Source organism: Myotis davidii, unplaced genomic scaffold, assembly GCF_000327345.1.
Source record: "Myotis davidii unplaced genomic scaffold, ASM32734v1 scaffold57, whole genome shotgun sequence".
In the NCBI taxonomy this organism is placed as follows: Eukaryota; Metazoa; Chordata; class Mammalia; order Chiroptera; family Vespertilionidae; genus Myotis; species Myotis davidii.
Window position 1 is genome coordinate 267,449 of NW_006289718.1, and position 26,092 is coordinate 293,540.

Consider the following 26,092-nt stretch of genomic DNA (forward strand, 5'->3'; position numbering starts at 1 on the left):
ATTTCGTATTTTAAATTATATTCAATACTAGAGGCCCAGTGCACGAATTCATGTATGGGTAGAGTCCAGCCAACCCGCCCCAATTGGGCTGATCAGGCTGGGCCGGCCAGGGGCAGGGGCCGTGGGAGGTTGGCAACCGGTCCTGCCCCTGATTGGGGTGAGGGGGGCCGATCTGGGGTGGGGCTAGGCTGGGGAGGGGCTGCGGGAGGTTGGCCAGCTGGCTTTGCCCCCTTTTGGGGTCGGGGGTGCAATCAGGGATGGAGTGGCCAGGGGGAGGGGCTGCAGGAGGTAGGCCACCCAGCCCTGCCCCCTATTGGGAATGGGAGTACAATCAGGGGCGGCCCGGCCAGGGGGAGGGGCTGTGGGACTATCGTGGTGGGGCAGGCTGATCGTGGCAGGGCTGACTGGCGGGGGGAAGGGAGGAGGCATTTGGCCGGCTGGCCCCACTCCTGACCGGGGTGGAAGAGTCCAATCAGGGGCAAGCCAGCAGGGGGGAGGGGCCGTGAGTTTGGCCAACCAGCCCCACCCCCTGATCGGGTGGTTCACTTGCCACAGTGGGTGTCATAGCAACCAGTCGTTATGGTTGTTATGGACATTACAGTCACTGGCTTTTTATATATATAGACTAGAGGCCTGGTGCATGAAAATTAATGCACTGGAGTGGGGGGTTCCCACAGCCTGGCCTGCCCCTTCTCATAGTCCAGGAGCCCTCAGGGGTGGCAGGTGACCTGGTGACCAAAGGTTCCCCTGGCTACTGGCACTGGCTTCCCTCCGGCACCCGGAACCTGGGCTTCCCTCACAGCCCTGGCTTCATGCAGAAGGATGTCCGGTCTAATTAGCATATTGTGCTTTTATTATTATAGACTAGAGGCCCAGTGCACGAATTTATGCATGGGTGAGGTCCAGCCAGCCTGGGCCCAATCAGGGCGGATTGGGGCTGGGCCTGTTGGGAGGAGGAGATGGCAGGAGGTTGGCCGGCCGGCCCACTCTGATCGGGGACCAATCAGGGCCAGGCCAGCTGGAGGAAGGAGCCTCGGACAATTGGCTAGCATGCCCCGCCCCCAATTGGGGTTGGGGGGCCAACTGGGGGCAGAGCTGGCCATGGGGAGGGGCTGTGGACAGTGGGCCTGCTGGCCCTGCCCCCAAATGGGGTAGTGGGTACCAATCAGGGGACAGTGGCATGGGGGGGGGCTGGTGATCATGGCCAATCAGGGCCTTCCGGCTGCCAGCTGGAGCCTTCCTTCATTCCATGCCACCCCCTGGTTGGCAGCACACGTCATAGCGAGTGATCGAGCTCCTGGTCTCATGGTTGAACTCCAGAGGGGACAATTTGCATATTAGGCTTTTATATATGTAGACTAGAGGCCTGGTGCATGAAAATTAATGCACTGGAGTGGGGGGGTCCCACAGCCTGGCCTGCCCCTTCTCATAGTCCAGGAGCCCTCAGGGGTGGCAGGTGACCTGGTGACCAGAGGAAGGCGATGCCCCCACCACACCTCTGCTGCTGCCACTGCCGGTAGCGCAAGCCTCCATCAGCCCTGGTTACCTGAGCCTCAGATGGCCCTAGGCAGCTGGGGGGCTGATGGCGAGTCCAACCACACCAAGCACCTGTCCCGCGCCCCCCCCCACCCTGGCTGGGCTGAAAGGACTGGGTGACTCTGGCGGGGCTGAGGGGACTGGGTACCACCATCTTGTGGCTATGGGCAACACCATCTTTTGTGATGGTGTAATGGTCAATTTGCATATTCCCTCTTTATTAGATAGAATAGTAAAGGGTACAAGAGTGTACAGTATGCTATTCTGTAAGACGGGGAGGACAGGATGTATTTTTCATTTTATATTGTTAATATGTATTTTTAAAACAATAGAAAGACATTCCCAGTACTAATAAAAATGATTCTCTATAGAAAGAAGGGAAAAACAGGGAGAGGGGGAAAAGGATAAAAAATAAACCTCCGTAAATATTCCTTATAGCATAGTTGTTGTTGTTTTTTTTTCATTTTAGAATCACATTAAATTGCAAAGAGGGGCAAAAAGCAACCTAAAAATCTAGAGCAAACTGAAACAAATCAACTTAACAGTATATCAAGTTGACAGCATTACTACAGAGAAAAATGATTTCAGGTAACATTGAAAACAGTCTTTTCACTATGCATCCCTAGTGAGATATACTTAAAGATGAAACGAACTACAGTGACTTGTCAAATACTGACACCATTATTTTACAACACCCTCCCTCTTCTCTCTATATATGCACACTCTATAAAAATTAGGATATTATATAACATGTTGTATACAATTAAGATAAAATGAGTAATTACCTTAGTTGTTAGTAACCTAGATTTTTAGCATAAAAGAAATAAAAATATAAAGCCAAAAAGTGTCCCTTCATTTGAATTGGAAATAAAGACTGGCATATCAGATTCATTTTATTTTTCTGAAAAGCATTTATTTTCTAGTTGTGTCCTCTTAGGAGGCTAAGAGCAAGGACAACCTGCTGGCAATAAACACCCCCAGCACCTTGGCTAGGTGGCCTTCAAATGCCACTTCCCACTCAAAGAAACCAGAGATCCTCTGAGAAATGGCTGCTTCTAGCCCTGAGCCAGCAAATGTATCAAATGTTTCTGGAGAGGGTCAGGGCAGGGCCTGGCTCTGGCTATATTGAGATTTGAATAGTGATGATGCCTGTTCAATTTGCAAACTACCTATAGACAAAAGCTGTAAGTACATTTCCTGGAATTTCAGGGATCTAGGCCTGAGTACCCGCAGAACACTCTGGCCCTGTCAAGAGACCCCAAGTCAGTCAGCTGGAAGGACCTGAGAAATATCCAAGCAGCACCGGGGATGTGATGACTATCATGAAGCAACTCTGTGGACAGAAATGAATGGCTGAGAGAACTGGACGTCATCCATGTCACAAAAGAGGAAGCTGAGTTCACAGAGAGGTAAGGTGACTTAGCGGAGGTCCCGGGACTTGTTAGTAGCAGGGAGCCTTTGACCTCCCAGACCCAGAGCAGGTCCACCTGAGCACACAGCTGTTGCAGGCTTTCCCCAGGAGGACACTTGCAAGGACAATGATGCAGTATCATGAGTAGGCCCAGGGCTGTGGGGCTCTGGACAGTAGCTCCTACACCATCAAAAAGGGAGTCCCGGCTGAGGTTACCAAAAGCACCCCAAAAAGAGCCCCACCAAAAACTCTGTCAGGATGATGACTGTTACTAGAAGAACAACAGACGGTGGTGTCCAGTGGCCAGGCAGGGATAGAATATGCTGGGCATTTATAACAACAAAGTTCTGTGCAGCAACAAGCTGCCCTTAATTGAAACTCTGCAAACTAAAACTCCCATTCTTCAGTAGGTACTGAATCTCTCATGCTTTGGTAGGTACCGAAAACAACTTCCGATTGCTTACACTAAATGTTGCAAGAGTCTTTGGGGGGAGTTTATTGTGAGGCATTTTAAAGGTGAAGTGAGTGTGTGTGAGCATGTGTGGTGTGTATTTTCCCTGAGGAATTCAGCACGAAGCTGGAAGGAGCAGCAGCCCGTCATCACCGCCTGCCAGGCGGCGGTACAGCAGGTCCCGCTCAGCAGTTTTCATTACCAACCCTGAGTTTGGAAGGCTCCTAAGCATCTGGGACAGTCACACAAGTGAAATCTCCCAGCCTTCGCTGAGAAAACGGGTTAGATTGTCAAACCTGATTGGAAATTTTTCTCCTAATTAAGCAAGCTCTGGACAAGCGAAGCCCCTCCCACTGCCTCCTTAGGCATTCCCACCTCACAAGGGCAGCTGTCTGGAGGCATTCGTTTAGACCAGCGGTTCTCAACCTGTGGGTTGCGACCCCTTTGGGGGTCAAACGACCCTTTCACAGGGGTCGCCTAAGACCATTGGAAAACACATAATTACATATTGTTTTTGTGATTAATCACTATGCTTTAATTATGTTCAATTTGTAACAATGAAATTGGGGGTCATCACAACATGAGGAACTGTATTAAAGGGTCGCGGCATGAGGAAGGTTGAGAACCACTGGTTTAGACCTTACTCCTCCTTTAAACCCTACTGCCAGCCATTTAGTGCCACCTTTCCTGAGTGCAACAATAACAGAGACTCCACTCTGTAAGGTGGCAGACCAGTCAACACTCCTCTTGCTCTCTAAGATGCCTGGATGTTGAAGGTTTGCAGTAAATAGATTCTGCTCTCATGAGCCCCTACTTCTGCTCTGGTCAAGTCCGCTGTATTTGTTCTCCAATCTTGCTGCTGCTATGTATAGTATGACTATGTAATAATACAACATAGCCCATAAGCTGCTAAAATAGTACAAAAAGAGAGCTAATGAATGCTTCTCATAGTAAATATTTTTTAAAGTTATTACATTAAATATAGGTGAGATAACTATAAAATCTTGAAAACACTGTCTTCATTTTGCTTCACAAATGTATTATTTTACTTTTCTTAATCCGCACCTGAGAACATGCTTAGAGAGTGGGAGAATGGGGAGGAGAGAGAGAGAGAGAGAAAGAGAGAGCGATGAGAGAAAACATTGATCAGTTGCCTTCTGCACACACCCAAACCAGGGATTGAACCCGCAACCCAGGCATGTGCCCTGACTGGAAATTGAACTGGCAACCCTTTGGTGCACAAGTTGATGCTCAACCAATTAAGCCAGGCCATGATTGTCTTTAAATTCTCTCCTAGTTGATGTCATTCATACAGGAAAGACAATGTAGAACTCCAATCAGGAGAACCCTCTCAAAGAAGAAACTTGAATTCTGTACTTTAAATAACTTTTTGGATTGTCCAACCAACAGTCTAAATAATGCTGATAGAGGGTTTTCACTATTAATAGCTGCCCTTTACTGAAAGTCACACACTGTTTCAGGTGCTTTACATGTACAAATAGATTAATTGAGTTCTGACAAAGCCCTTAGAAGAAAATATCCCACTTTATACAAGGAACAAAAGACTCAGTGAAACTAAGTAATTTTCCCACAATCATAGCCAACAACTTAAGCCTGGTCTGTGGGCTCCAAAGACCAGGCTCTTAGCCACTCAACACCCCAGTCCCTCCTAGTTACCTCTGAGTCAAAAGACTTATCATGTGATCAGTATTTCAGAACCTTTAGACAAAGAGAAATAAAATCACTGAAACACACAATCAATGCCCAAAAGCCACTGAATAAGGGACAGGGAATTTAATAAACACATTTGGGGGTGTGAGGTCTGGATTCAAATCTAGGTGTTCACTGACCTACATTTTCTTTCATGTATAAAATTTAAGCTGCTTCTACAAGTAATTCCAAAAGAGGTGTCCTACAGATGTCCTCTGGTCCGGCAGTTAGAATATAAGCACAACGTTAACTGCTTCTCACCTATCCTGGCGGTGACACCATGTACTTAGTTACATGACCAAAGACACGTCACCACCTCCCTAAGCTGGTTTTATCACCTGAAAAGAAGACAGGATCCCTTTCTGGGAGTGTTATTATTTACATGAACAGAAAACCATGGCTGCCCCTCCTCCCTGAGGAGTGAGGACATCAGCACTCACACACACAGCCATGCAGTGTCTGCCCAGCACAAGGTGCAGAAAAGAAGGGGACGGAAGGCAGAGGGTGCCGCTGGGACAGTGTCACCCAAAGGGCACTGGGACACCCAGGAGTCCTGAGACCAACCTTTATGTTGAATCACCAGATTTGCTATCACATGAGGTTCTCAAAATATGGTCTCAGAACCGGCAGCACACTGAATCAGAGGCTCTGGTGGCGAGGCCCAGCAGCGTGTGTTTTAATAAGCCCCCTAGACCAGCGGTCACCAAGCGGTGGTCCACGGACCACTGGTGGTCCGCGAGGTCCAAAAGGTTGGTGACCACTGCTCTAAACGATTCCAATGGGCAGTAAAGGTGGAGAACCACTAGCACGGTGTGCTGAGGGCTCTGATGATGAAATCAGACACTCTTGAGTTTGAACCCAGACTCAAAGATGAAAATGTCTGTGTGATTTACTAAATCCTGGCGGTTAACCGACATGATGACATAGGGGGAAGGAAGCCTTGGTTGAGTTGGGAAACACTTAGGGTGGGAAGAAGAAGGAGAGAGAGAGGATGGCATGGGAGAAGCACAGGAAAGGGGTTGAGGCCCTATCTCAGTCCCACAGAACCAGTCCCAATGCTCTTCAGTGTAAGGCAGGGAATGTGCCTGGAGGTGCAGCGATAGCTCTGGGCTGGGTACATTCAGAGGTTCCTGGTTTGAAAGTTCTGGAATCTGAAAGCATTTAGGGAGGAAGGCACCATGCGTAGCAGCTGCTGCTAGGAGGACCACCGAATGGTCACACCTCCCCAAACTGACAGAAGCTCTAGCTCACAGGATGGAAGCAAATAATAAAGAAACTAGTGGGTGAGGGACAGGAGGTAAGGTGGAGACGGTGAAGAACAAAAGTGGAAATGCCTGCTTCCTGGCTGAGTATGAAGACAGAATCAGTAGTCAAATTATTCTGACAAAAACACACAGAAGACCAACTCCAAAGGAAAAATATGTGTTTGAACATATGCCATGAGGAAAACTGACTGAAGACCTCCTAGTGCAGTGGTTCTCAACCTTCCTAATGCCACGACCCTTTCATACAGTTCCTCATGTTGTGGTGAACCCAACCATAAAATTATTTTCGTTGCTAATTTTGCTACTGTTACGAATCTGATATGCAGGATGGTCTTAGGCGACCCCTGTGAAAGGGTCGTTCGACCCCCAAAGGAGTCGAGACCCACAGGTTGTTTGCTTGTTGACAGTAAAATTATCTTGAGTTTGAGGGGAAATTTTCACAAGTCCACTCTGAATTCTTCCTCAACAGAGATTCGTACCCTTGGTCACTTTGCTTTCTCAGTAAAATACTTCTGCAGAACATGCACACAGAATGAGAGGCTACGGTAATCGAGGATGGCAGGCCTCCTCTGCCTGTGACCCAACTGCCTGCACCCAACCACTGGACCATTTACTCCTGTCGCTCAGAGCCATGGAGCCTCTTTGTTCGCCTCCAATGCCCATTAACTTTTCCTCTGCCACATGTTTGATATCCAACCTCAGTTGACTATAAGCTTTCATCAACTCACAAAGACTATCAGAATGGTCTTTTTTAAAGAAATGCTCAATGTGGAAACATTTTGAACCATAGAGAAAAATATACACCTCATAATGTATATACCTATCACCAAGGACAAAAACATGTTAACATGTTATGATATTTGCTTTGTGATTGCTAACTCTCTCTGTTTTTAAAGAATTAGAGATTAAAAATTTAGCTGAAGTCCCATACCATCCTTCTTTCTCCCCCTAATGGGAGTCACTTTCCTGAAGTTAGTTTCCCTGCATATTTTATGTTCCGACATCTCCTTGTATCTATAAACAATATCCTCTGTTTTTCTTTGTATTTTTAAATTCAACAGAGTCATATTCTGAAACGTCTTGTTTCTTCTGTAAAGTACTTTGGTGCTTTCATACATTAAAGCATGTGCCCACCTGCTGGGTCATAAACTCTATCTTTATTGATTTTGCATTCTGGGTCACTTATGAGGCTATTTTCCCATAACTTTATAAGTCAGTTGAATTTCCTCTTCTCTAAGGAACCTAATGCTATCCCTAGGTGATATTTTGCTTAGATGATTTTTTCCCTTTTAATATCATTTTATGGATATTAACTTGTTCTTTGTAGAGTACATTGCAAATATGCAAATTTCTTCTTCCAGTCTGGAGCTTCACTCTTAACTTCCAATATTTTAAATTTAACAAAGGTAGGTTTATCAACCCTTAGTACTTTTATACCACCTTACATCAATAATAGTGTTTTCATCACTATAGCTTTGTAAGAAATTTGGATAGTTGTGTGAGTCCTCCACGTATCTTCAATCAGTGTTGGTCATTCACATGCCTTAACTAGTCCATATTAAGTTTTTAATAGTTGTATTGAGATATCCATATTTTCTGCAATAACCTGGGCCTAGTTTTTGTTTTGTGGGTTTTTTTAATGCTATATTTTAACTGATAAGGCTATTTCAAGATTATAGGTCTATCTGGACTTTCTAATTATCGATTTTATCTAGATTTTAAATTTTTTTACTTCAAGTTTTCATTTTATTCTTTATAACTTTTTGAGATCTGCCCTGTTTTCATTACTAATAATGTTTATTTTTTACTTTTTTCTTATTTTGTTGCTCTTGATCAACTTTACCAGATTTGCACATATTTTGTTAATTTATTCTAAGCAGCAACTTTTTTGTTGATTCTGTGATTTGTACTTCATTACTTTCTCTTGACTAAAACCTTTTCTTTCTTTTGATCTTGTTCTACTTATCACTCGTGAGGGAGGTTGTGTTCAATTATTCCAATAAAATTGTGTGTCAAAAATTCTCCTTGTAACACTGTCTGTTTTTCTTTCATGTACTTTAAGGTAACGTTAGGTGCATGCGGGCTTATTATTAATATACCACCCTGGTGAATTAGTCCTTCTATCTTTATTTACTTTATTTAAAAATATATACTTTTATTGATTTTTAGAGAGAGAGGAGAAAAGAAAGAGAAACATCCATGTGAGAGTGGAACCTCAATCCGCTACAAACTGGGCATGTGTTTCATGTTGCTATTTCATATGTTTATTTCACATGTTTATTTGCCAGACTGCAGTATCAAAGGCAGCAAAGAATTCGTATGTATCTCCTTCTACCTTCCCTATGCCTGGCACAACACAACAATGAAGTCCTCCATGAGTTGAAGAACACCACGTGGCATGCTTGCTGAAAGCACAGAAGAGCATGAAGTATACATGCGACTATGGGTGTGTGTGTGTGTTGCTTATACGTCATGCTCCCACAGACTGTCCCTTTCTGGAACCCTGCAGATGACTGAAGAAAACTGTCACAGAGATACAGCACATCAGACTGGATCTGGGAGAGTGGCTGTTTCGTGGCTTCCAGCTCTCACTGGTTCTGTGCCTTGCTTCTCTATCTCTCTTATGCCTCTTTTCTCCATCTCTAGAACTGACAGGGGACATTAAATAATCCTTAAATCCATGAAAACTGAAAATCTTTCAGTCTCTGATTTTCATTATTCTTAATAAACACCTTCACCAAGATGGTATTGAGTCCAGAAATCATTAAAGGGCCTGAAGAAAGGTATGAAAGGCTCTCATATAGCTCCTCTATATTCCCAGGTTTCAATCTTTCCAGGTTCTTCCTTTGTTCCTCCAGCCCCAGGGGCGCTAGCTGCTTCCTGTAGTTGCAGACTCCGGGATGCCTTAGAGCCCCCTTCTTTCCTGTTTAATTACTAGTTATCAGCTTTGTACCAGGTTAACAATTCTTTCCATTCCATTTTCTCGGTTTAAATAATTAGTATGGTTTCTGTTTCCTGCCTAGATGCTAATTGAAAAAGGATAACAACACCTACTTCATGGAGTTGTGGAGGAAAAAGAAGTCCATATGCTGTTGACTTTGAGCAAAAATGCTAAACAAATTTTCGAAAATTGAAAGAAATGTACTCACTAAATGTACCTCATCCAGACATTCTGTGGGTGAAATCTCAGCCTGGCTGTGTCTTCAACCTGGCTCTGTGACAAGTCCCACCTTCTCACTATTTTTCTGTTTTAAACTTTGAATTGTTCAAGCAGATGGGACATAGGAAAGCAAATGGGGAAAAATCTAAAGCCTGGCCAACATGGTCCAGACAGTCACCGGGGACAGCTCAGGCACATGGCCCCAGGAGGCTCCGACTATCCAACACGCAATCAGGGAAATGTGGTCTCGCTGTTTTGTTTTAATTACAAGGAGACGAACATCCTCGGGAACTTTTACCTGCACAGTATGCACAATAATGTACACAATGAAACATCTACATTGGGTGAAAATGCTTCATTACCGAGACTAGATTTGGTCTAATTAAAAAGTAAATCAAACTGAGGAGAAACTAAGATGGCGGCAGAGATAAACACCGGGAAATTAATGCCGCTCACAACAATTGATTAATACCTCAGAGAAACAACACGGACTTCATCCAGAACCACAGGAAGCCTGGCTGACTGTAAACTCTACAACTAGAAGGAAGGAAAGACACACTGAGACCCGCAGAAGCTGCAGGAGAGCAGGGCAGAGGTGCGGGGCGCTCGTGCACAATAATGTACACAATGAAACATCTACATTGGGTGAAAATGCTTCATTACCGAGACTAGATTTGGTCTAATTAAAAAGTAAATCAAATTCATTTGGGAAAATAATTGCCACCAGGCATAATAAGCTTGTTTTAATTTGGAATCTTCGTAAGAAGACACATTCCACCAGAGGCATGAGCTTCATACTATAAACTCAGAAGTATGAAAACTGACTAAATACAATTGCTTAACTTTGGCTACCTTCAGAGTATTACGAGAAGGGACGTCTTTAATGGAGTGTCAGTATCCCACATTCAGTGTGCCCATAGGTCGCAGAGAGACACTGTGAGAGCAAACGGATGCTCCAATCGTGCTTGTCATCCCCACACTAATAGTCAGCGGTACAAAACCATTCACTGTGATATAGCTGGCACAACCAGTGACACTCAGGGAAAAAACAAAGGACCTTGGAATCACATTTTAGAGTACTTTCCTAATCTTGCTGCATATTGGGAGACCAGTGACGGGGACAACTTTGAAAGTAGGATTCCCTTTGTAAATGATAGGGCCCAATGTAAGTAGTCAGAAGCCACTTGTAGAAAAGAACTCTATGCAGCTGAACAGGCTGCTTCCTCTCTGTGACTCTTCTGCCACATACATCACATAAAATACATTGCTTTCTAAATTCACAAGGGGGCCCTGGGAATTAGCCATCCCAAAACTCTAGAGAAAAGGCATAATGAAATGACTGGGGTAGCATCACCATTGTAGGCACCCAGTGAATGGCTTCATTTAAGATCATCTTCTCATCAGGGCCACACAGGCTACCAAACATCTTATTTAAAAATTTTATCTCAGACATCTCACATAGCAGAATTTTCACCAATACATCTTCTAGGGTAAGAGAAACAAAGGAAAACAATAAACAAATGGGGGCTACATCAAACTGAAAAGCTTCTGCACAGCAAAAGAAACCATCATCAAAATTAAAAGGGAACCTACTGTATGGGAGAACGTATTTGGCAATGATACACCTAATAAGGGGTTAATTTCCAAAATATATAAAGAACTCATACAACTCAACAAAAGGAAACAAGCAATCCAATTACAAAATGGGCAAAGGACCTGAGTAGACACTTCTCCAAAGAGGAGATACAGATGGCCAATAGACATAAAAAATGCTCAATGTCACTAATAAGAATGGCTATCATCAACAAATGACAAGTGTTGGCGAGGATGTGGGAAAAAAGGGAACCCTAGTGCACTGTTGGTGGGAATGCAAACCGGTGCACCCAGTGTGGAAAACAGTATGGAGCTTCCTCAAAAAATTGAAAATGGAAGTGCCATTAGATCCAGCGATCCCACTTCTGATTGGTAAATCCCAAAACACAATCAGAAAGAATATATGCACCCCTATGCTCATAGCAGGATTGTTTATAATAGCTAAGATCTGGAAACAGCCCGAGTACCTGCCCATCAGATGATGGAATATAAAAGCAGTGGTACAGTTACACAATAGATTACTATGCAGCTGTGAAAAAGAAGGATCTCTTACCCTTTGCAACACCATGAATGGACCTGGACATTATTATGCTAAGTGCAATAAGCCAGAGAAGGACAAATTTCACATGATTCGACTTCTATGTGGAATCTAACGAACGAAATAAACTGATGAACAAAATAGGTCCAGAGGCATGGATGCATGCAACACACTCACAGATCTCAGAAGGGGATGGGGTTTGAGGGGAAGACTGAAAGAGATTAACTGAAGAACTTATATGCATATATGCATAGCCGCATGGACACAGACAATAATGTGGTGAAAGCCTGGGGTGGGGTCGGGGGGTGGGTGAAGGGGACATCTGTAATACTGTCAACAATAAAAAAATAAATTAAAAAGTAAAGAAATGGATATACAGAAAAATAATTATTTTTTTCTCCATTGTCTCCTGTTCTTCATCAGTCACTCAAAGAAACAGAAACAAAAGATGGATGTTGTTTCCTCCAGGGCCTGATGAGTTCTTGGTGTTTATCCATGTCTGTGGCCACAATCCACAGTGTCTGAGGAGACTTCACAATCCACATGTATCTGAGGAGCCAGATGTGAGGCGAGAATGTGGGAATAGGAAACTTTTAAAAGATGGTGTACACGTGGTCTTTCATAAGGCGTCTGGGTGTCAGAACAGAGAGAAAGGCAAGCTTCCCGCGGCTGCTGCAGGAAGGAAGCCAGACCGACTGGGTACAAATGGGCCCTGAGGAACACTTGGCCATATGACTCGTTTGGTGAATGTAGAATAGAAGAAGTGACAGGACCTGCTCAAAGCCATGCTCAAGGTCACCATACAGTATATTGTAGGACAACATCACTTTGGAAAAGCTCCCTGGGACCCATTAACCCAAAGGAAGAGTTGTTTAAACCAAACAGCATGTTGGCCAGGCATTGTCTGCCACCAGGAGAAAAGTCATGTTTTCTTCTTACTATGTAGATAGGGCATATGCTGAACCCCATTACTTCCCACCAAGGTGAAAGTGGGGACAAGGCCAAATAAGCATTTATGTTGTCCTCTCGGCTCCCTACACTTGGACACAGTACAATGGATGACCTGCTCAGCACATCTCATGTTGGCACATCCTGCAGGAAATCTGACCCCTAGGAGGAAGCAGAAGAGAAATGGAAAAGGCGCGAGGGTGATGAAGGAAAGGAACTTTACCAGAGGAAGGCACATACAAAGCCCTTGGAGAAGCCCAGATCAAAACAGGAGAAAAGATCACATCAGACAAACAGCAGCCAATGTGAGGCTGGGCCTATCCTCCTGTGTATTTCTAGAAAACCAACCCTAATGCCCATGATCTATGGGACCAGGATGGGTCTGTGGGATTAGCTTTTTCTTCAATCTCCAAGGCAGAAAAAAACACCCCATCCTATATAATAAAAGGGTAATATGCAAATAGACTGAACGGCTGAACAACCAGAATGGTGGCCCCTTGCCTTGCCTGCCCTGACCCCCAGTGGGCCCCCCCACCCGGATTGGAGGCAGGGCCAGCTGGCAAACCGCCCACGGCCCCTCGCCCCAGCCGGCCCTGCCCCTGATTACCCCCACCCCAGCTGGCCCGCCCCCAGTGGCCCCCATCAAAGTGGGCCAGCTGGACCCTATCAGTGCACGAATTTGTGCACCAGGCCTCTAGTCATTTTATAAAAGAGCACCAAAGACCTGATGGGTGAAAAAAGTGGAGAAGTGTTTCACATCATCCTTTCAGAGCAACGAAGAAGTCGCAAGATTGTGATAAAGAATGTGAAGTTCTGTCATTTATGCTCTGTGTTCCATACAGGAATCTTAACAAAAAAGTTAAAAATGACAAAATTTGGCCCTACATGAAGAAGGAATCCTCTAACGGGCAGAGATTTCAGAAGATGGAGGAAGTGACTGAATTCAGAGGAGGGCTAGGATAGGCCAGACCAGATAGCTCCATATTCTATGGTTTAGAGCAGCGGTTCTCAACCTGTGAGTCGCGACCCCTTTGGGGGTCGAACGACCCTTTCACAGGGGTTGCCTAAGACCATCGGAAAACACATATATAATTACATATTGTTTTTGTGATTAATCACTATGCTTTAATTATGCTCAATTTGTAACAATGAAAATACATCCTGTATATCAGATATTTACATTACGATTCATAACAGTAGCAAAGTTACAGTTATGAAGTAGCAACGAAAATAATTTTATGGTTGGGGGTCACCACAACATGAGGAACTGTATTAAAGGGTCGCGGTATTAGGAAGGTTGAGAACCACTGGTCTAGAGGAACTCACAGGCTGACTGAACTGGGAGCAGATAACCTTCAGTCATCCCAACACTGAATTTCCAGGCCACCTGCTTTCCCCACGGTTGAGTTTGATCATACACTCAACTGAGTAAAAGCCAACAATCTCACAAATGCTTGAAACTACAGTACATATTTTATGTAACTACCTCAAAAATAAATAATGAAAAGAAAAACAGAGGAGAAAAAAGAAAACCAAAAGATCATTTACTCTAGGAATCCCGGTTTGTGTTTATGTTCCACATGAGGTCCAAATTGTATCTGGGCTTGAAATCCACCAAACTCACAGGCTTTCTCGAAGGAGACAGGGTGGGAGCCATTCAGGATATCATCCCGAGCCTGCAACACAAGAGGAAGCAAAAAGCATCAGGAGCTTGGGGGTCGACACATTCTGCCTGCTGACAGGTTCCTGCACTTGGACGCACCCACTCAGTGCAGCAAGGGGAAATGTGCCCGCCGGCCCACAACGATGCATCCAGGACACGGTGGTGACTGCAGCACAGCAGGAGTAAGGCAATAAGAAAACAAGTCTTTGCCCCAAATTGCCTACAGATGGGCAGCCTCAGCAGTGCCCTGTATATGAAAACTAAAGCTTGAGTATACTCTAGGAAGGCAGAAGTGGGTCATGAACAATAGAAGCAAAGAGAAATCCTTGTGAAATGATTACATCTATGGGGGGACAGTGAGGGGGGGTACAATATACTTTCTATAACCCTAAATCATAAAAGGAACAGCAAAATTACCTAGAGGTAAAAATCAACCCAAACCCCATCCCAAGATATAAAAGGAGGAATGAGGAGAGAGAGAGTCAGACACAGGAACTCACTGCTGCAGATATTTAGGGGAAATGATAAGCAAACGCACAGTCTTAGAATGAGGAACTCACTGTGTCTGAAGTTTTTCTCTCACTTCTTGACCCATCACTGCTGTTACTATTTATTTTCTTCCTTCCTTTCTTTCTTTTCTTTCCCTCTCAGATGGACATGCTAACCTACGGCTCTGAGCTGTCTTATTGCCCTACCTCTCTTCCTTCCCTCCTTCCAGCCTCTTTCCTCCTAGCTCTCCTTCCATACCCTTCGTCCATCTATTAACTAAAGGATCGGCAAACCTTTCCTGTAAAAGGGCAGAGAGTCAGGTCAGGTGGGCCTGCTGTCTCTGTCAGAACTACTGAATTCTTCCCTGAAGCACGAGAGCAGCCACGGACAACACACAAACAATAATGCATGAGGGGATTTACCAATGTGTACTATGTTAACAAATGAGCTGTGTTTTAATAAAACTTTATTTACAAACACAGGGGACACTGTGGCTGCACTTTTTCTGTGGGCACATATGTGGATAAACAGAAGGAGGAGAGAGGGGAGGAGGAAAGGAAAGAATAAAAGAAGTGAGACTGGGGGACAGGTGGATGTTTTCCTTGAGCCAGAAGAAACCTTGGGGACGGTCTAGTTGCAGTGATGGTGAACCTATGACACGCGTTTCAGAGGTGACACGCAAACTCATTTTTTGGTGGATTTTTCTTTGTTAAATGGCATTTAAATATATAAAATAAATACCAAAAATATAAGTCTTTGTTTTACTACGGTTGCAAATATCAAAACATTTCTATATGTGACACGGCACCAGAGTTAAGTTAGGGTTTTTCAAAATGCTGACACGCCGAGCTCAAAAGGTTCGCCATCACTGCTCTAGTGCGAAGCCCACATCTTACACATTGGGGAACCGCAACTCTGTTAAGTTCAAGGACTTGTCTGAGCTTAAAAAATTAGTTAATAGTAAAGCAAAAAAGGTTATTGAGAGAATGTTGCTCAGTTAATGAGAAGCACTGATTTTCTGACCAATTTTTGCTTGTATTCTAAGATGTTAGCTAAGCCAGCTTTAGTGCATTTGAAGTGGTGAGCTAGCTAAGGGCCTTGAAGCCAGGCAGAGAGAGATAGTAGCAGCCTCCAGGTCCCAGTCTGGGAGGCCACATAAAGGCCCTCTTCTGGATGGCCAGCAGCTCATGTCAAACACCAGCCTGCACCACAACCAAACACGTGTGAGGAACCCAGGAGCCATGCCCCTGAACGGCATGCACGCACATGATAGAAGCCAGAGCCAGCTCCCACGCAGCCCCAATGCCAGCCCCAGCCAGCGCCTTCCTGAACCCTCACCAGCCTCCAGGTCTGAGCATCAGAGGGAGAGGTACCTGAACATAGAGCAGGTTCAGCTGCACCGGGTCTCTCGAGTCCACGTTCTGATCCGAGTAAAAGAACTTCCGTCTAAGCAGCAACGTTTCGTTTTCATCGACTCCTTGTTCTCTGAATGTCCGGCTGTGATCCAGCCAATTCACTGCAACACAGCACCACAGATAAAAGAGCCGTGTTTATTCTTCCTCTGGGTTTAGGGGATTTATCAAGACAGCAGCATAATCCAGACCAGATTTCTATAATGCTGACATTCAGGTACAGTTACTTCTTACATTAGAACTGTGTGTTCTAACTTTGCGAATAATTTCACATATGCCCTCATGCACCATATGACACAGTGAAGGGAAATGAGAGAACATTCCAAGCCATTCTGAAACTTAGTTAAAGCCCCACAATGAATTTATAATATGCCCCTTCCTTCTGGGGGTTAAAAGGAATAACGAAATCAATGCTGTATGCCAAGACAACCCAGTTAGCATTTTCCTTTAAGTCAGAGTGGATACTTCCATCTCATCAGGTGAAATAATTTATAAGCTTTGAGCTTAAGAATTACCTCCAACCCTAAATAGAAAAAAAAAGGAGGAAAATGAAAGTAGTTGGCGGGGGCGGGGGGGACACAAAGGTAGCAGGGGGTGGAAGAACCCTGCCCATGGCCCAGCTTGAATCTCACTCAGTCAGAAAACGCACAGCTGATGTCAAGGTGCGTAGGCTTCTACTCTCCCCACAGCTCTCATTCCCACAGTCCTCCCGGGGCTCCACACGTACATTGTGAGTAAATATGTATTACAAGCCTCACTAGATTATACGCAACCTTAGCACGGGGAATGTGTTGGGTTGACCTCATCTCCCATAGTACCTAGGAGAGTATCATGCACATTATAAAAATCCTTGGGATTTGTCTATGAAGGTCTCCCTGGGAAAGAAGTATGCAACTGGAAATCAAATAAGGTAGAAAAAAAGCGAAAGGAGAAAGGGTCAGAGGAAATGAAAGTCCCACTGAGGATCAATAAACATAAAGACAATGATGACATCTTCCCAATGCAGCAGCAAGAGCAAGAACAATGGGAGAGAGAGGTTTGAGAAGGTCTAAGTGGCCTGCACATGAAGTAAGATCCCCTGGTGGGGGGAGGTGTCAGGGAGCCAGTGCACACAGCACAGACCTTTTGGGGACACATGGAGCATACAAATGGCTTTTCCAAATATTAACAGTGTGGCCATACAAAATTATTTTCCTGTGGCAAAATTACATTACCGTTTTGTAACCCCCAAGGAAATCATGTATCCAGGCAGTTGTCATGAGTGGCTGTTAACATCACAAAAAAAGGAGACAACCAGATACAAGTTCCTGATGGGAAGTACAGCAGGTCCTTGAATGACGTCATTTTGCTATAATGTTGATGAGATGCTGTAGGAGCTGAAACCTTGTTTTTGTCAACTGGTCTCTGGTAAAATTGGTTTCATTATATGTCATTTTGCTGAATGTCGCAGAGCCTATCGATGATGTTAAATGAGGACTTAATGTACACAACATCACATAGGAAGGAGACTGTATTTTTAAAAAATACACATGCACATGAATCTGATCCAGCCTGCAGATCTCAGGAATTAAAGGGGATAGAAGAACATATTAAATGACACCATGGGTATGCAACCAACAAAATCCAGATTACACAAAACTCTATACAAGTAACAAGATGGTGTCTTGCCCCTAAAAATTTGAAGAAGAAAAAATGTAAAAGATGTAGGGAAGATCTCGACACTAAGAGGCAAGCAGTGTATCATTCAACATAATTTGGACCACAGTTCAAACACTGTTGAAAAAAAAATTTCTTTAAGACAATGGAGAAATGTAGACATGATTTGTCTATTTGATATTGAGAGATTACCTTTTTAGATGTGAAATGGCATTTCAGCTACTTTTTCTTAAGAGTCTCAATACGTTAGTGACAGAGACCAAAATATTTACAGATGAAATAAAAAACAGAAAGAAAAAAAACAAAACACACAAACACCTGCCCCGGGTCATACAGGTGATGGGAGGGGGCGGCGTGGCAAACCCATGTGCCTGCCTCCCTTCCGCCCAGACACTTACAGTCATCATCCGTGTGGAGCTTAGCCTTCAGCTTCTCCATTTTCCTCTCGTCTCGTAACAGCGTCCTGTCTTTTTTTAGCGTCCCCGTCCCTTCCTCTTTCTTTTCTTCGATTGTTTCTTGGATTAAAGAGTATTCTTCATAGTTTGTTATTCCTAAAAATATGTTAGGTTATATGATCAGAGGCTACACATCGCTATCGCCCTTATTAGTGTGGGTCCTGTCCTATCCAAGGAGTCCCTGGTGGCAAAGGACAGAAAGAAGCGTTAGCCCAGGTGAGGGTGGGGGCCATCCGTGGAGCACATATCAAATAACTTTGGCTAAATGAAGTATGTCCAGGTAGGTAAGTTACACTCATAATGTCATGTTCCATTCTCCTGTCTTGTTTTTAAGAAACAAGGAGAGCCCTAACTGGTTTGGCTCAATGGATGGAGAGTCGGCCTGTGGACTGAATGGTCCCAGGTTCGATTCTGACTAAGGGCATGTACCTTGGTTGTGGGCACATCCCCAGTAGGGGGTGTGCAGGAGGCAGCCGATCGATGTTTCTCTCTCATCGATGTTTCCAACTCTCTATCCCTCTCCCTTCCTCTCTGTGAAAAATCAATAAAATATATATATTTTTTTAAAAAAAGAAATAAGTAGAGATCATGCAGAACAAAGCAAGACAATGTTAAACAAGAAGGGGCTGAAGGAACTGGGCTTCCTTTGAATCTAGAGGAAACAAAGACAGGCCAGGCTACTTTCTTTAAATATGTGAAGGGCTCCATGTAGAAAGGAAACAGGGTTGTTCTCTGAGGAGATAAACAGAAGCTACGAGAAGAAAAGCTCTGTAACAACCAATCATATATAGGCTGACCCCAGGAGTCTTTATGGAGATAATGCCCAACAGTGGTGAGAGACTGAATCATATGACTTCAGAAACATTATTTTCTACTAGAGGCCCGGTGCACGAATTCGTGCACCAGTGGGGTCCCTTGGCCTGGCCTGCAGGATCGAGCTGAAACCAGCTCTCCGACATTCCCCAAAGGGTCCCAGATTGCGAGAGGGCACAGGTCAGGCTGAGGGCCCCCACCAGTGTACAATTGGGGCCAGGGAGGGACACAGGAGGTTGATCAGCCAAGGAAGGACCTCGGGAGGGCTCCAGGGCATGTCTGGCCCATCTGGCTCAGTCCTGATAGGCCAGACACCAGCAGCAAGCTAACCTACAGGTTGGAGCGTCTGCCCCATGGTGGTCAGTGCACATCATAGCAAGCAGTTGAGCAGCCTTAGCATATCATTAGCATTTTATGCTTTGATTGGTTGAACGGCTGACCAGACAACTGGACACTTAGCATATTAGGCTTTTATTATCTAGGATTTTTAAAATTCCTCATCTTTTTTTGAATGTTTTTATTGATTTCAGGAAGGAAGGGTGAGGGAGAGAGAGAGACAGAAACATCAATGATGACAAAGAATCATCAATTGGCTGCCGTCTGCATTTCCCCTACTGGGAATTGAGCCTGAAACCCATGTGCCCTGACCTGGAATCGAACCATGACCTCCTGGTTCTTAGGTCAATGCTCAACCACTGAGCCACACCAGCCAGGCAAAAATTCCTTTTTTTTTTTGAAAGGGAAATAAAAGCTCTCAATTTTGACTTAGTAGGAGAGTTCAAATGTTTATAAACCAGTTAGTGAGTTTGCAAATTGAGAGAATAATCAGACTCTCTTGGGAATGGCAGACATCAGTGCGTTAGGACACACTCAAGATGGTCTCAGCAACGAATGAGGGGGGAAATAAAAGTAGAGGCATGTGATTCACACAAAACAAAAACGGGAATCGAGGCAGGTGCATACTCACCTATCCTGCTGCAAATAGTCACCAGTAGCTCCCCGACCGTCTTGGAGTCGTCCACCATCACCGTCTTCACAGCCCCATCCAGCATCCGAATTTTCTGCGGCCTCTGTTTCTTTTTGTATTCCAAGATGTCCTAGGACAAACGACACAAACAGGTCATACTGCATGTGGGACAGGATAATGGACTTGGACACTTTCTTTAAAAAGTGAACTTTCCCAAGCACGTTCTGATTTCTTTCTTCAAAGTGTTCATATTTTCGCCACTAAAACGGAAATGCCCAGGCTAAATAATTGCTTTCATCAAGATTTCTTAAAAACCTGATGGTGCAACTGTACCTAAAGAATACACTGATTAGCTCATAATTAGTGAAAACTAACCTCTGTAAAGTGGAAGCAGCATATGCCCTCCTGACAGGCTGGGGATGCTCTGCTCTAATGAGAATTAGCAGAGGAAAATTCCTACCTGCCTTTAAAAAGACAGCAGTGTGCGTCTCCAAGTATCTCTTATTCAGTTATAAGCAATGTTTAATTTCCGTGTCATGGAGCCCATAAATAATACCCCCATAATTCTTCACAGTCGTGGTGTATCACAGTAGAACTGGTTTTCATTGTAATGGCAAGGCCAAATATGGGTAATACCTTTGGGAGTTATTTTTAAATAGAGACTTCTTTTTTTAACCACACGTCTTAAAAATATTGGAGGGAAGTGTAAATTGGCAAACATACTTCACTCTTGTTTTATGGAATACTGACCAATCAGATATATGCATTTCATATACCAAAACCCAGTATCTCGAAGATTCAGCTAAACAGAATATTGAATTTTTTTTACTCATTAGTTCTTTCCCCTTCCATACTACAACTATTTTTTGTTGCTACTTTTATGAATAGTTATTAAACTTACATCCAATATGAACTTTCTTTTACAAGAGTAAAACACCAATTAATATTCAATCCCTGGCTACCGTCAGTATTATATTTTTGTTTTTCCTCTAATCCATCATTACTTTCTATCACCACTCACCAGGGAATACTTTCTACATACTCACAGGAAAATGCTGTGTCTTCTTTCATAACTACCAAGTCCAACAAGGGCATGTAGAAACAGTTTTAAATACTAACCTCAAATTGCTTTAATTACTCTGTGGATTTTCAAGAACTGGGACTGCTGATGTTTTCTATCACTACCTGGATAGCCCTTACGAAGTGCATTGCATCAAGACTACTAGTAAGATGCCCTTGAATCAAAATCAATTGTTGGGTCTCTCCTTTTCTTTCAAGCATAATTATATTGGCTTCCATGGAAGGCTCAGGACAAAGCGATGAAAAAGGGAAAAGAAGATCAGCCGCCTACCCCATTTCGCAGCATGTAGTAGTCCAGTGTTCTGCCCGCTTCCAGCCAGATTCCTTTCCTGGGGTCTTCATCGGAGAGAAACAGCCCATAGTCAGACGCTGGAAGGTTAACAGAAAGAAAAATGGGAGACAAAGCAATGATGAAGCCATCACTGACACAGCCCGTCTGCTTACTGGGCTAGAACGCGAGTCTTCTCCTTCGACAGGGAAATGTTTCGTTTTGACACCACAAGCAGCCACCGGGACTAAAGCAGATGAGGAGGAATAAGAACTGAGCTGCAAAACCAACCCCCTCCGACAAGGTTGATGTTGCTGACCACCAGTGGGCAGTACTTAGGTTAGAACTGAGAAACTATCAAGGACAAAGCAGTCCAAGTTTCCTTCTAACCGAATTTGGCTTTGTTCCTTATACGTGTTCTAAAAACCAGGCCAAGGACGCGTGAAGGATGACAGGACAGACAGGGAGAAATGCAGAAGTGACCATCTAAGCCCAGCGCCACTCGGGCACAGTAGGGCCAAGGGAACCACTGCACTTGGAATAGCCCCTCCATCCCGCCAACGCGTGTGACGAAAGGTAGGCAGGGGCTCCCTGTGAAATGGAGCCTCTGTCTCATGTCACCAAATTATGAATAAGGTTGGAAAATTAAAGTCCATGTTCTCCATAAAAATCCCTGAAGTGACCCGGAAGTACAAAGGGTGGCGGAGGGAAGCAGTCGTATTTCCTGTCTAAGGATGTGTTTTTTTCTTAATGTGATTCCAGGAAACCCCAGGGACCCAGGGCAGTCGGAGCTCCTGCTGTTTCTCAGCAAAACAGCCTCAAGGTCTTCACAGGTTTCTTCTTCCCGAGCTGCAAGGCAGCCCAGCCCAAGGGTAGGGCACCTGGAGGAAAACAGCAACTGCAAAGTGAAGACACCAGAAATGATTGAACTAGATCTGGAAGGAAGGCTGGGGAAGTAAGCAACTTTTATTTCTGAGTAATCTAGGAAAAACAGAGGCTTCGAATAATTTAAATGATGCTTTCGACCTAAAGGTCAGCAGTTTTGTAAGAAACAGATCTCTTGAAGGAGACCCATTCTACCTGTAATTATCCTTGGCATGTTTGAGTTTTATGCTTCCAATTTTTAAGGTAAGTCTTATACCACTTTGAGACTAAAGATCTATCAATTTGGGAGTAGTCCCAGTTTCTCAAGTGTCAGGCAAATAATCTCTAAGTAAAGGAAGGAAATGTAGAGAGAAGATAAAGGGAAATGGACAAACTGTATGAGCGGCTTTTGTTTAAATTCAGATTAATGGGGGTCAGTGGTTTAACGATACACTAAACAAAACATATAAAACAAATGCCCTTTAAAAAAACTGTTTCAGATAAAATTCATAAAGCCCCCCGCCCCCTTAATAAAGGTTCGAGATAAAATGTATAAGCCCCTTCGAAGTACTGCATACATAAGGTGGCCCTGGGTCCTGCTGGCAGTTCCGGGCTTGTCAAGCTGCTGTATGGGAGGTCCTCATGCACCCGAAACAGGGCTCAGGATCTACAAAGCCAGCAGCTACACTGGTACGCTAGAGGCCAATGAGATGGTGTGTCAGAGGGGCGTGCACACCGCCTAGCACGATGCTGATCTATGGGCCAAGAGGATGGCATCGCTCAGCAGCAGGTGTGGTCACTGTCATCAGAAGCCTCGCACAAGAAGCAAGCAGCGTCCAGGCGAGGAAGACATTTCATTGGAAACGTAGACACTGGTGGGCATGTTTACCATCGCGAGCCTCCGTTTCTTTCACTATAAGTGAAGAACACACAAACACGCTTCAAGAAACCAGTGAGTCACCCGCGGCTACCTTGGCCAGTTTGCGCCTCGGGCACCCGCTCCCGGATGAACCGACAGGCGTCGTACACGGCCGTGGACGGCTCAAACTGCATGGTCTTCACCACATTGCAGTGGCGGACGCAGATCTTTAAGGACAGGGCCACCATCTTCATAGGTGATCCGAAGACTCTCACTCAGAATGTCTGGAAAACACAAAGAGACAAACCCTGATGCTCATGATGATTGTTCCTATTGAGGGGAAAAAAAAACACACTAGACTCTGAATCAGCTTTAAAAATAAAATCACTAGACTGAATCAGCTTCAGGACAATAAAACAGCTAACGAGAATGCTGTGAGTAAAAACACAAATTAAAAACTAGATTTAAAAAAAAACAAAACTTTAAAATAAGAGCAGCATAGAGTTTTGGGGTTGACAGTGTGGCCACTGGAGTCCCTTGAGGAAGGAACTCAGGAGTCACCAAGCCTCTTTCTCTCAGCCTGCTCCCTACTTGGGGTTTCACTGGGAGTGGCATTTCCCAGGTGACTGCCCCTCAGGTGAGAGACAGAGAGCCTTGGGCTCGCACCGCTGTCTCCTGAACATGCCCCTGGCGGCAGCCTCAGTGCCGGCTCCCTGCTCACCAGCTCCTGGGGACAGAGGACGAAACACCAATGTCACGAATGTTCCCGATGGCAAAAGAGTCCCACCAAACCACGTACCAGAAGACCTGGCCTCCAGGCCCAACAACATCCCCAGAGACTATAAATCTGAGCAAGGCATTTTGGCCACTCTGCCTCAATTCCCCCCAGATAAGGTAGCTACAGTGGTATCAGCCCTGCATAATTCATGGAAGAACTGAATCCTGAGGGGAACACCAATGCCAGACTGATAAACAGCCATTAGTAATGAGGCCAGAACGTCCCATTTTAAACACCCAGCATAGCAAACAGCTGCACACTCTTCAGGGGTCTCAAAGTGAAGAAAATGCCAATTCAATTATTTCATTTAGACAAACTATTGGGATATTTTGCTTCTCATCCAGTTCAATGGCTTTAGAGAACAAACAGGTTTAGGCTAGGTTTGAAATAATGCATAAATGATTTCTTTTCAAAATTTAAATCCAATGCCTTAGTGCATTTACTTTGAGTCAGTGGCTTCTGGTTTATGCTGGCTGCCTGCTCTATTCTGTGGCCAGAAACTTACCCGCCTCCCCAGCCAGCCTCTTCCCTGCACCTGAGAACCCAACTGCCATCCTGGCCAGCAACATAGGCGCTTTATAGTTAGCAGCTATTAGAACTAGAGTGGAGTGAATAACCTGAGTCCATGGGAATTTTAAGCTCACACTATTTTGTCTTTTATTAGACAATCCTTGGGTAGTAAGCTGTACCCCAGAGCACCCTGTATGTCTCCTTCCCACTTAAGAATGCAAGTGCACCTTGGCTGGTTTGGCTCAGTGGATAAAGCGTCGGCCTGTGGACTGAAGGTAAGAAGCAGTGAGGTGGCCAACACACAGAGAGGACAACAGGCTGACCGGCGAGACTAGAAAATGGGTGCCTCTGGGGTCACTGCTTAGTAGGCTAGATTGATTGCCAGCTTCCTGGCAGCAGGTGACTAAAATCATTTGGATACAGAGGACATTTTTGGACAGATGCACTCACATGAAGCAACCATTGAGGCCATCCGACTCTAAAGTCATTCTGACCTCTATTTACATTCAGTAAGTTCTGTCTGTGAAAATGTGACAATATTTATTACTTGAGAAATGTTAAGATATACTTCTCAATCAACAACAGCAGTGTTCAGTGGGAATCTGCCCCAAACTGAATTAATTACCACAGCCTGGGCAGTGACTAGATTGTGGACACAGCAGAGAAGTTCAAAATACCTTATGATTTTCCATCTATAAAATCAAGAACTTTTAAAGCCAAATATAAAAGGCTCTATCCAACTCTCTCTGTGTAGGCACATTTAACCAACCAACTCTCCAAGTTGGGAAAACAAAATTTAAACTCTAGAAACAGACAAATTTCCTGTAATGTAGATCACTCCATGGGATAATCTGTCGCCTGGGGCTGGTGACAATGTGGGGTTTCATGAACCACTGAGCTCTATGAGCACAGAGGGCGGTAAGATTCAGTGGGGAAGGCCACAGGCTCGATGTTGTCATGGATGTAACTTATGGGATGCACCAGAGAGGATGGGATGATTAGTGTCTTCCATGCCCTGGGAATGGGAAGTAGTGTAAGTGTCCCTGCATGAAGGCTGCTCCTCCCAGGCTAATAATTAGGCTTTCTGAAGAGTAAATGAATGGTCCCTGCAGCCACGCAGGGAGATGGTTCAATCAAAGGGACAGACAGAGCCCATGACGTGAAGCCACAGCAGGACAGTAAACACCAGCGCTCCGAGGAAGCAAAGACACACAGGGGAGCAAGGAGACGGGGGCGAATGCAGAAGCAGAGAGCAGACGGAAGCAGCAAGGAGACTGCAGCAGAGAGGCTGGGAAACATGGGAGAGAAGCCAGAGAGTTGGGAAGCAAAAGGGGAAAGGAGAAACATAAAAAATACACAGTGAAGGAAAATCTCTATCCCAAACAACTGGAAAAGTGAAGAAGCCATTGACGGAGGTGGGGGAAGCTGCCAGATGGACAGGTTTGGGGTGACAAGTCTCTGATGAGTTTGTCTGGGATTATTCAGTGGAAGGGTGGAGGAGAGTCAGATACAAAACAGGGGACGTAATAGGGAGGGCTACTGTATTTAAATCTTTGGGACTAGAAAGATCATCTAGAGCAGTGGTTCTCAATCTTCCTAATACCGCGACCCTTTAATACAGTTCCTCATGTTGTGGTGACCCCCAACCATAAAATTATTTTCGTTG

At 44.6% G+C, this 26,092-nt stretch overlaps 1 protein-coding gene across 1 annotated transcript in view; it reads right to left on the minus strand.

The window, feature by feature from the left end:
- Window positions 1-26,092, minus strand: part of TLN2 (talin 2) — a 427,582-nt gene that overhangs the window by 163,833 nt on the left and 237,657 nt on the right. The window contains exons 5-10 of the mRNA XM_015563004.1: window positions 23,251-23,422; window positions 21,419-21,516; window positions 20,068-20,197; window positions 18,231-18,383; window positions 16,138-16,280; window positions 14,161-14,288 (exon numbers count right to left, since the gene is read on the minus strand). Of these exons, the coding sequence (XP_015418490.1) occupies window positions 14,161-14,288; window positions 16,138-16,280; window positions 18,231-18,383; window positions 20,068-20,197; window positions 21,419-21,516; window positions 23,251-23,392 (794 nt within the window). The 5' untranslated portion in view covers window positions 23,393-23,422. The remainder of the gene's footprint in view (window positions 1-14,160; window positions 14,289-16,137; window positions 16,281-18,230; window positions 18,384-20,067; window positions 20,198-21,418; window positions 21,517-23,250; window positions 23,423-26,092) is intronic.